Source organism: Ambystoma mexicanum, chromosome 5q (assembly GCF_040938575.1).
Source record: "Ambystoma mexicanum isolate Mex_15411 chromosome 5q, UKY_AmexF1_1, whole genome shotgun sequence".
NCBI lineage: Eukaryota > Metazoa > Chordata > Amphibia > Caudata > Ambystomatidae > Ambystoma > Ambystoma mexicanum.
In genome coordinates this window covers 907,446,697-907,458,816 of record NC_090933.1, presented here as the reverse complement: position 1 = coordinate 907,458,816, position 12,120 = coordinate 907,446,697, and the positions used below count along the sequence as shown (strand labels likewise).

Here is a 12,120-nt window from a genome sequence, read left to right as displayed (position 1 = left end):
TTGGTGAGGACAGAGAGTCGGTATTGCCTTTGTAGCAGGCGACAGGCCAGTTTGTCAGAGGATGAACGGGAAGTCCTCCATTTCCTCTCAGCCACCCTACACTTTCGTTTAAGTGTAGCTAGGTCAGAGTCATACCAGGAATTGCACTTGGCTTTGGACTTCAAACGGATCCTCATGACAGGGGCAAGAGCATCAAGCGTATCAGAAATTGAAGAGTAGAGCAGAGACAGGGCTGTGTCAGGATGTGAGACAGCCAAAAGGTGGAGGGGCGGGGGGAGAGAAAGTGGCGGCAAAAGCCTCAACTGACACAAGCTATATGGGCCCGGATGTCCGAGAAGGTAGGTAGCAGTGTTGGGGTAGGCTTGGCTTGGGGGAAGAGAGGGTGAGATGAGAGGAGGGAGTGATCCCTCCAGGGGAGAGGAATGGTCAGAGGGATGGAGAGGGGGAGGTCATAGGAGATCAAGACATCGAGTGTGTGCCCTGCAGAGTGAGTCGGGCCAGAGGGGAGGATGGACAGGGAGAGGGAGTCGCAGAGGTCACGGAAGAGTACAGTGGATGAGCAAGGAGATTCTAAATGTATATTGAGGTCACCGAGGAGGAGGAGTTGAGTGGTAGAGGCCAGGAGGGAGGAGGAAAGGTCTGCCCACTCAGAGAAATGAGGTGATTTGACCAGGCGGCCGGTAGATGGTAACCACAGTAAGAGAATGGGTAGGCGAGAGAGAAAGCCTACAGACAAGGCATTCAAAAGAGGAGTAGGTCTGAGTGGGATTGATAGAGGCAGGAATCCAATCAGGGCTACACCCCACTCCCCCACCGGACCGGGAGGATCTGGGTGTTGAGAGGATCTTGTAGCCATCAGGGAGGAGAGTGTCAAAGCTTGTGACAGAGCTGGCCGTGAACCATGTCTCAGTAAGACCAAGGATATCAAGGTCTAGTTCTTCAAGGAGGTGGCAGATGTCAGAGGAGTGTTAGAGCGAGAGTTAAGAGTGGCAATATGAAGAAAGTTGCCAGCCTTAAAGACCTTCCGGGTAGAGGTACAGATCAGAGGTACGCCCTGCAGAGGAGAAAGAGCCCTCGGAGGGGCGGAGGAGGAGAGAGAGGGCAAGGTAGCCAAGGGGGGAGCAGAGGGGACAGCAGGAGATGGGAGGAAAGCGCCTATCAAAGAGGAGGAGATTGGCCTGAGGGCCTTGGACCATGACAGTGCCATATAGGTAGAAATGAATGATGAATTTAGAGGAGTCGAAGGAAACCATGAGAACTTCCCAGCGAGTGCCACCATTAATGGGAGAGATGAGATAGGGCAGAGCACAGAGACCATATGAGGAGTCCATAGATCTGGCGAAGGGACAGAGGATGTCGGTGAGGGTCTGTCTGGCGGAAGCATTGGAGTAGGTGTCGGCGATAGGAAGACCAGGGTTAGAGGCCGAGATATCCTTTTTAAACTTCTTCCTAACAGACTTCGTGAGAAGGGAAGGATAGTCAATGGAGAAGCAGTTGGAAAAGATAGGAGAAACAGAAAGCACCATTGGGGTGGAAACGAGGATAGGATGGAGATACTGGGGGGGGGGGCTAAGGCAGGTAGGTGTGGGACAAAAGAGTGGTGAGGTCACTGGTCTGGCAAGTTACAGAGAAGAGACAGTATACAAGCAAAATACAGAGAATTTCGCAATGGGCAGCAAGATTTGACTTTTTAGCACAAAGCAAAAACAGCAAGATTTGACTTTTCAATCTTGGAATCGGATGTTAGCAAGGGTTTTAGGAAGCACTGCGCATCAGGATGACAACATGGGAGTAACAAGCAGAAGGAACAGTGATAGTCAAAGGCGGTAGGAGTGAGTCCATAAGGAGGGAACTAACCCATAGTTCTGGAGGAGGCAAAGTCAAGGCAGTCCGGATTTCTTAGAGGAGTGAGGTGGCAGCATCATTATGGTTAAGGTGCAGAGAGGACCCCAGTTAGCTTTCTGGAAGCGGACAGGGAGCATGTACATGTTTATGGATTGGTAGGCAGAGGTAGCCCTCACCCTTGTTCCTGCGTATCTGGGAAGACCCAGAGTTTTGTACCTTGAAACCTTATCTGGAAGCTGATGGAAAGAAGGGCCATCATCAATTGTCCTTAACTGGCTGAATTACTGTACTCGACTCTCCCAACGGTGGCACTCTGTGCCGTCTACTTATTTCAAACGCTTCTGGCAAACACATCCCTGCATGCAGCCTTCTGGTGCACCTTCCTGGTACTTTGTGGGACATCCTTGCTCGAACTCCCAAAGCTGCTCCTCTTCATGGGACTGTTGCCCACCCTATGCAAGCACAGGCTCCAAATATAAACTTGTCAAACGGTCAACATTGGGCTGTCTCACTGCTTTTATACCCTCCACTTTGTGTGCCCTGCTCTCCCCCGAAGGGAGTCTGCCAACATCACAGACTTTCCTTTGCCCAGCCACCTCCCAGATTCCTGCAACGAAGCCAGCACTGTGATCAAAACCAAATCCCTAATCCAAAAGTAACCTTGACACCAAGGCTCCTGGGCTTCATGAACCACAATCAGCCTGTGTCGCCTTCCTACCATCTTCTGATCACCAACCGAATGCCATTTTAGGTCTCCAGGTCTTATGGCTTTATATGTAGTCTTCACCGGAGCAACTTTTTTTGAGGGACTTCTTCTATGCAACCTTGCACCCCTGAGCCGCTGGTCATCATATCTTGGCCTGGATCTCTTCTGGTGTGGTCCCGAAAACGCTACACTGTAGGGTTGCCACCTCTTCAGCACCTGAATAAGCTTTTATAAAGTACACCAACTAGACGTACTTCAAAACTATACTTCATCTAAGCATAGGCAGGGGTTTGCCATACATACTAACTGGTGACTTTTAAATTATTTGTTCCTCCTAAGTGAAATGCTTTCACAACTTTAAATTCTCTCAAACAGTGTAGACTTCCTTGTACTATTGATTTTAACTGTGTTGTGTCCCTTTTAGACCTTATTTTACATACTTTCTATACATACTAAAATACTTGCCTTTCACTGGAGGTTTTCAGAATACATGACTTGATAAGTCTTTTTCTCGAGATATGCTGCGTAGACTTTCTATTGTCTGCTTACGTGTGGCTAGCTATAAGTAACATCTCTCTCTCCCACCCCGAGAGATCATACATTCTCAATGGTAAATGAGGGCATAGCAGACAGACTTCTAAATTGGTGCTAGCCTTGCCTTTGAGTACAGTTTGCTTTCTCTAAGCGCTCCCCAAGGACACATGGCGTTTGTTTAGAAGATTTTCCAAGTGTTTGCTAAATGACCAGCCTCGTCCAAAGAGAAAGGCCTAACAGACGAAGCATGCAAACCTCAAAGAAAGAAGCCGGCATAGCAGTGCGTAAGTAGGAGCATGAATAATACTGCATCAGTGCTTGCTGAAGATACAAAAACCCCAAAAACACCCTCTCAAATCCCATTTTCTGGCCAACAATCTTACATTCCCCTTAACCTCCAGATGTGCGATTCACTATGTTGCAGATAAAGCACCTTTGTACCTGAAAGCAGCACCTCACAGAAACGCAGCCACACATTTAAGAAAAATAATCTAGCTTGTGACAATACAAATGATTGAAAACAATTTAGACAACTTCCAATAGAAGATCAGGAAAAAAAGTAAAACAAAATAGCTTCGCATATACAATCTCCAATTATACACTAGAAATTTTAAAAAATGGTACCGGTTTGAGAGTTGGATGTGCCCAGATCCATAACTGCCGAATCTCTGAAGAGGGAGCAGTGCCACTGCGTGGCTTCCAAATGAATGTAATTGGGCCAAGCACTTGCAATGGATATTTGTTTTTCCTGTAGAGAATCAGTGCTCCCTGCCGCTTTCCAGACAGATACTGAGTCGCTGCAAATGTTGGCCCTAAAGAAAAACAAACTCACGATTTAGAAGAAATATACCCTTTTCCAAATGAGGTTTTGTTAATAGAGTACAGGATGAACCTGTCTTCAGGGTTTTCAATACATTTAAACCAACCATAACATGATGGCTATTATATATCACATGTATTATATATCCACTTCTGTACTGCAAGATGATCATTGAACAGACTGTCCATCTTGCAATACAAGTACTTACCCATATCAAGAAACTGAATGTCAAGCCAGAGATGCCACATGGCCAACAGATAAAGGACATTGCGTGGAAGACCGTACCCAATAAGGCAAACGGGTACAAGTGATACTGTGCAAACCTTAGCGTGCTATACAAAAAAGGAGCACATTTTAAAATGGTTTAGTGATCTACAACCAGGAAAGGATTCATTAGAAGTATAACATTATGCAGGGGCAGAGTTGGCAGGATGGACCAATGAGCTATACTTTGAACAGAGGAAGACCAATTCATGGAATGTAATTGGGTTTGTTGGTTACTCATAGGGGTAAGATGTCTCAGCAGGTTAACCGCTCGTTGCTGTGATCTGTAGGTCGCAAGTTCAAATCCTGGCAAAGATGACTCAGCCTGTCATCCTTCCGAGGCCGATAAAGTGAGTACCAATTTCAATTGGGTAACAATAATACTAATAAATGTAAATATGCGCTATGTAACTGCTTTGGATAAAAGAGCAATATAAATATTGAATATTTTGCCATTTTTATTTTTGACAAGCAATTTTCTAAGGTGATATTTTTTAATGAGAGGAGCATTATTGCACCAAAGTTAGATTTGTGTTGGTATTTGCACTCAAAAATGTTAATATATCTCCCACAATGTAGTACAAGGCTGTCCATTTCTGAAGTACGCTATATTGAAAATCACAATAAGCGAGTGCAAAAGATAGAGATTCTTTTTAATTATAAAATCGCCCTTCGATTTTTTTCTTCTTTTTTTCGTGTTTCTCCAAGACCTTGACACTGATAGTTGAAAAAAAATAGTAAACACTTGATATGTGGCAAAAACAGTATATCCTACTAAACTGAATAGATTTTTAGTTTAGGGAGCAAGTTTGTTTTATTACAAATAAACGCAAGGATCGATTCCTAAATTCTGTTAACTCCTTAAAAGTGCATGTTCAACCTGAATTCCCATAAGGAATCATTGTATGCGCCGGCCACTCCAGTGGTTACAGTGTTTGGTGGATTAGGGGCTGGCATTAAGGGGATTTGGCGCTTTGGGGGTTTGAGATTGGGGAGAATGGCTTTATTTCTACATTGATAGGGAAATTAAGAGTACCACTGAAGCAAAAAGGGGATATTTAAGCGCACACACACACACAACATTAATTTAAGATTTATTGGCTTATGGGAAGATGAAAGAAGCATGAAATAGTTTTGGGTCTTGTCACTTTGGAAACTCCTACAGTGAGGGGGGGAGAAAAATACACTATTTAAAAAAAAAAAGTTCCTTAAAACTTTAGCCTTTATTCTGAGAGTTGGCCACCTGAAGATAGGAATGCTTGCAATGAGCATCCCAAGCTTTGTGTATGATTATAATTTTTCTTTTATAACGCGGTTAATACCAGAGATTGGTTTCTAAGCACAGGATAGGGATTCAAACCTGTGATTCCGCTGCGTTGTCTTGTTCCCAAGACACAAATGCGTTGCCCTGAGCTATCTCCCCTCACCTAGTACAAACTATATGCATATAAAGTTCATACAATGAACATCAATGTAGTTTGCGATCGCAAAGGTAACATGAAAGGAGGATGTAAGCGGTAGGAGCTAGATTTTGGCAGAAATTTGTACCAGAGCTAAAGAGGGAAAAAAAACACATCTTGATTCCCATCATGGTGGCATGAGAGGACACTTAAGATCGAGATTCCTATGCTGAAGTCTCAATCTTTATATAGATAATTCATATATAAAAGTATATATAAAAAATGTCAATCTGTATAATAGTAAAGAAAATGGCACGTTGATGTTTTATCCAACAAAAAGTAAGGAGAATGAAAGATGTGCGGGCCAAGTTTTTTGGGATTTGTACATTTAGAAATTTGTATCAAAAAGTGGAAGTTCTCTCAAAAACGTTATGGTTTAAAAATATTGGGCATCATTAAAAATATATAAACTTTTAAAGAAAAAAGGTCCTATGAAAAAAAAGTTGCAAATGTGCCTCCAAGTCAGGACTTGGAGGCATCCATTTCGTATGCAGAAACAGTATAATCAGTTTCTTTAATTCTCTGCTCTCGCGGCAGTAATCAAACAGGAGCCCCCTACTGGGAGCTCAAGCTTGTTACTGCCCAAGAGCAGAGAATTTAAGCACACGTTCACAGGGCAGGCAGTTCTATGAATGCCAATCCTAATACAGCAAGGAAAGACTTTCAGCAAAACATTTTGAGTTAAAAAGCATTTCTTTACTTTATTAGGAGGCCATTGAATGGGAGGCACTCCCCCGTTCAACAGAGAATCACCAGGAAACTTGTTTACTGCAGACAAAATATCTTCTTTATTATGGAGACCATGACCGTAAATAAAAACCACAAGATACGCGGTGCTCCATACTTAATGGCACAAAAGAACAAGTTGCTTCTTACCTTGTAACGTTCTTTCGATGGGATAATCCTCCAACGTATTCCTCATCTATGATATTTGTATCTCCAGCTTGCTGGCCTCGGAAACATTTTTTCCCAGTAGAGGGCGCTGTGCGTCGACGTCCGTCGAGTTGGTGTTCGACAGCCACCGTATCGACACCAACGTCATCATGCCTATAAATGGCCATGCGCAGCGTCCGTTGCTCAGTTCCGTTTTGTAGAGTAAAGTAGTCATTGCGTGAATGGTTATTACCCATGAAGGAGCGTAAGCTGCAACCACAAGGGAAATGTTACTGCGGGGATGGATGGGAGGGGCGATAAGGAATACGTCGGAGGAACATCCCATCGAAAGAACGTTACAAGGTAAGAAGTAACTTGTTCTTCGAAGGGATTGTGTCCTCCGACGTATTCCTTATCTATGATAGACTCCCATAGCAGTGGTATGTGATTGGAGGCGGGAGTAAGAGATGCCATATTACTCTTTAAGAATGAGTGTAACACAGCTTTGCCAAATCTAGTCTCTTGACTAGAGGAGGAATCCAGGCTATAAAATTTGGTAAAGGTATGTGCGGACGACCATGTGGCAGCCGCACATATGTCTCTAATTGGTACCCCTTTTTGAAGAGCTGAGGATGCTGCGATACCCCTGGTCGAATGAGCCCTTAGATTTTGAGGGGGGGCTCCTTCCCTGCCAGTTTGTAGCATTCCAGAATGGCTAAAATAATCCATCTGGAGATGGTTTGTTTGGTTATTGGTAATCCCAACTTATGTCCTGCGTAACCTACAAAGAGTTGGTCTGCTTGTCTAATTTTAGCAAGTCTACTGATATAAAAATTCAAGGCTCGCTTAGGGTCCAGCCTGTGTAGTCTCTCTTCCTCTTTCCCCGGATGGGGAGGAGAGAATGAAGGTAAAGTAATCTTCTGAGTAATGTGAAATTCGGAAACTACCTTTGGGAGGAAGTTAGGCTTCACCTGTAGAACGACTTTGTCCTTGTGAAAAATTGTATGAGGAGGTTTACAAGAAAGGGCTTGTATCTCGCTAACCCTTCTAGCAGATGTTAATGCTACCAATAAAACAGTTTTGAGGGTGAGAAACTTCAATGAGCACGAGTGGAGTGGTTCAAAAGGAGCACCCTTTAGGAAGTTTAAAACTAGATTGAAGTCCCATAAGGGAACTTGGAATGGTCTTGGAGGGTAAACATTAGTTAGACCTTTCAGGTATTGTATTGCCAATGGAATTTTGAAATACGATGGCTCCTCTGCAGTGCGCTTAAAGATCGATAGCGCTGCGAGATAGCCCTTAATAGTGCCAACTTGAAGGCCTGAATTTGCCAAATAAAGTAAGAAGGATAACACTGCAGGTGTACCACATGAAAAGGGTTCGATATTCTTTTCTCTGCACCAGCTGCAAAATTTATTCCAACATCAGCGGAATAGAGTTTTAGTTGCTGGCCTTCTGGCCGAAAGCAACACCTCCATGACGTCATCTGGAAGGTCCCAATCCTTGTACCTCAACCTTTCAGATACCAAGCGTGAAGGTTGAGGGTCTTGATGGCTGGATGGAGAACCTGACCTCCCTTCTGCGAGAGAAGATCCTCTCTGTACGGTAGACGAATTGGAGGATGGATGGATGGATGGACATGTCCAGAAGGTCCGGGTACCACGTTCTCCTGGCCCAATCCGGTGCAATAAGGATCATGGTCTCCCAAAACCTTCTCAACCTCCTGATCATTTGAGGAATGACAGGGACCGGAGGAAACGCGTACAGAAGTGGGAACTCCCAGTCCACTACGAACGCGTCTCCTAGAGCTACTCTCGGGGGAAATTACCTTGAGCAAAATCTGTCGCATTTTCTGTTGATACTGGTGGCGAACAGATCCACTTGAGGGGTTCCCCAAAGGGCGAAGATCTCTTGAAGGACTTCCTGAGCTATCTCCCATTCGTGGGAGACTGTGTTCTGCCTGCTCAGAGCGTCCGCTGTCAAGTTCTTCTCTCCGGCTAGGTGAATTGCCGATAGAGAGATTCCTTCCTGAATTGCCCAAAACCAGAGCTGCATCGCCTCTCTGCACAGTGGCAGTGACCCTACGCCTCCTCTTTTGTTGAGGTAGTGCTTGGCCACTGTATTGTCCGTCATTATCAGGATGTTTCTCCCCCGTACAGACGGCAGAAAAGCCTTCAGTGCCAGTCTGATGGCTCTCAGCTCCAACAGGTTGATGTGTAGTCTGGACTCCGATGGAGACCAACGACCGCTGATGGTCAAGTCGTTGGCATGGGCTCCCCACCCCGTAAGTGAGGCGTCTGTCACTACTGTTATCTCCGGCCATGGTTGCCAAAACAGTTCTTCTTTCAAGATGGTCTCTGGAGAGGCCCACCATTGAAGGTCGTGGGCTACCTTGTCCGGAATCTGGAGGAGATCTGTCATCCTCCCTGAGAATTGTGACCACTGAGTCCTCAGTGCCCACTGAAGGGATCTCATTCTCAGGCGAGCCTCTGGCACAAGGGATATGCATGATGCCATGAGGCCTAGCAACCTCAAAAAGTCGTAGGCTGGGAGACGTTGGGCATTTTGAAACCTGGTGAACATCTGCAGAATATCTTGAGCCCTCACCTCTGGTGGCGAGGCTTTTCCCAGGGAAGTGTCCAGGATTGCTCCAATGAACTGGAGTCTCTGTGATGGTATCATCTGTGACTTCTTTAAATTGAGGGCGAAGCCCAGCTTGTGAAGGGAGTGGCAGACATAATCTAGTTGGATCCAAGCTTGTTCCGAAGAAATTGCTCTGATCAACCAGTCGTCCAGGTAGGGGTAGACGTGAATCCCTTCCCTCCTTAGACTTGCAGCCACAACCGACATTAGCTTGGTGAAGACCCTCGGGGCGGAGGTCAGCCCAAATGGCAGAACTCGAAATTGATAATGAGAGTTGCCAATTGCGAACCTCCCCTTCCTGTGCTTGGGATGGATTGGCACATGGAAATAAGCATCCTGAAGGTCCAGAGATACCAACCAGTCCTGAAGCTGGAGGGCCTGAAGGATCTGAGAGTGTGTTACCATCTTGAACGTGTCCTTCCTGAGGAACTTGTTCAATTCTCGTAAGTCCAGGATGGGTCTCAGTCCTCCGTCTTTCTTTGGTATGAGAAAGTAGGGGGAGTACCAGCCTTTGTTCCTGTCCGCTACAGGTACCAGTTCTATGGCACCTTTCTCTAGCAGGTCTACAATTTCCTGCAAGAGGAGCGGATCCGGCACTTTCAGAGAGCTGTTCCCCGGTGGATGGCTGAGGGATGCGTAGAAAAGGCAGGCAGTAACCTTTGGCAACTGTCTCCAATGCCCAAGCATCTGGCGTAATTGCCTGCCATTCCGTCAGATGGTGAGTTAACCTGCCCCCTACAGGTGTCTTGTGATGAGACCTCAGAGTGGTTTGGGAGCGGCTGATGCAGTTGCCGAAGGTAAAGCGGCTAACGCTCCTGCGGCTTTCTTTCTTTTACCCCGCCCACCACGGGTAAATTTTCCTTGGCCTCTTTGAGCCGGCCGTCCTCTGCCTCTTCCATATGAGGAATAATAGCGAAAGGACCTTCCTCTCCAAGAGGATCCTGAGGGACGAAAATTAGTTTGGCGGATTGCAGCTCCTAGTGACTTGGCTGCTGCTTTAGATGTTTGTAGTTTTTCCAAACTGTCATCCGCCTTTTTACCAAATAGGGAAGAGCCGTCAAAGGGCATATTTAAAAGTCTGGCCTGTACGTCAGAAGCAAAGCCGGACTTTCTCAACCACACATGCCTGCGGATTATGGTACTTGCCGCCATGGCCCTGCTGATACTGTCAGCAGAATCAATGCCAGTTTGAAGGGACTCACACATTGCATCTTTACCATCTCTGATGATATTTAAAAATGCGTCCCTTTCTTCTCCTTCCTGGAGGCAGTCAGCCGCTGATGAAGCACACTCTCAAAGAGTGTGGCTGAACCTAGCGAGCGTACAAGTTGCATTAATAGATTTTAAAGCCATGCTACAGGCCGAGAAGACTTTCTTAGCCATGGCATCCTATTTTTTATCATCCCTATCCTGAGGAGCAGTGGGGTATGCAGATGTACTGCCTGATGAAGTTGCAGCCTGGACCACCAGACTCTCTGGAGTAGGGTGCTTAGATAGGTATTCAGGGTCAGCAGCAGATACCCTATATTTCACTGACAACTTCTTGTTAACCACAGGGACAACTTCAGGAGTTTCCTAGTTAGTTAAAATCTTTCTTTGTAAAGCAGAATGAAATGGAACCACAGGATCCTCCTGTGGACCTCTATCCAGAATATCTGTGAGGTCATCCTGTTGAAAAACAGGTGAAGGTGCAGACCAACCCATGAATTCCATAATTCTTGACATTAGGGTTCTATAAGGGGTATCACCATGTTCCCCTGGGTCTGGTTTGACAAATTCCACTTCTGGGGAAGTGTCTAGGCCACTTGCTTCCTGTAATGCATCCTGAAGGTCTTTTAACATTCTTTCTTCAGAGTCAAAAGTCTCTGGTTCAGGTAATGTGGTTCTCTGCAGCCCAAAAGGCCTTTCTTGATCAGAATCTTCCCTTGCTTCAAAAATTGAAGTTAAGGGGGGATGCTCTGTCTGTGAAATGGTATAAAACCCATCTCTAAGGCAGAGGGAGCCATCATCAGTGGCCTTGAAAAGGTCAATGTCGTTGACGCCGATGTAAAAATCTTCGAAGGCGCCGTCGAAGAACTCGAGAGGATCGGAATCCTGCTCGAGGATGTCGACGACGTTCGACGTCGTGTCGGAGGCTCACGGTGTAACCGTTGGCTGTGGAGTAGCTGTGGGTTTTTCCTTTATCGGCGTCGATGTCGGCGTCGACTCAACCGGCGGAAGCGTCGAAGAACCCTTCGATAACGGCGTTGATGGCGCCGATCTATGCTTCGAAGGGGTTTTCGACGATGGCGTCGAAGATGCTTTACTTCCCGATGGCTCATGGCGCTTTCGGGTCGACTCTTTCGCCGGGTGCTTCGACTCGCGGCGTTTAGATTTTTTGGGATTTTCACCCGGGGTATCACCCTCAGCTGTCTTCGAGGGGGTCGAGGCCGCTTTCTCGAAGACGCTTAGCATCTTTTTTCTGAATTCCTCCCACTCAGCTTGAGAGCTGTGTTTTGTGGGGTAATTTACTCTTTCAGGGGAACTAGAAGACGACGATAAAGGGGATCTTCTTCGTCTCTTTTTCGAGTGTCTAGACCTCGACGAGTGGTGGGAGCCACTTCGAGACCTAGACTGAGAATGCTTTCGACGGTGAGGAGACGAATGTCTCGACTCTACCGTGGAAACTTTCGAGGAAGTTAAAACTGACTTACCTCTCTCTCGAGCTTCCCCTTACGCTCCTTCAAGGCTTTCGCCGTCATGGATAGGCATTCCTCACACTCCGAACACTGGTGTTCGATTCCCAGACACCACAAACAGATCCTATGAGGATCCGTCAATAATATTTTCTTCCCACAGTCTCAGCATTTTTTGAAACCGGACCGAGGAGTCGTCGGGTCGGAGGAGGAAGCCATCGAACACAAGTCGGTTTTCTCGAGGAAATATGAATATATATTGACTGACGAACTGAGCAGCGGTATTCCGAGGCACACGAA

At 46.0% G+C, this 12,120-nt stretch overlaps 1 protein-coding gene across 1 annotated transcript in view; it reads right to left on the bottom strand.

Moving 5' to 3' along the window:
• Positions 1-12,120, bottom strand: part of POP1 (POP1 homolog, ribonuclease P/MRP subunit) — a 1,381,968-nt gene that overhangs the window by 827,004 nt on the left and 542,844 nt on the right. Inside the window, exon 7 of the mRNA XM_069621412.1 lies at positions 3,710-3,897. Coding sequence (XP_069477513.1) covers positions 3,710-3,897 — 188 coding nt within the window. The remainder of the gene's footprint in view (positions 1-3,709; positions 3,898-12,120) is intronic.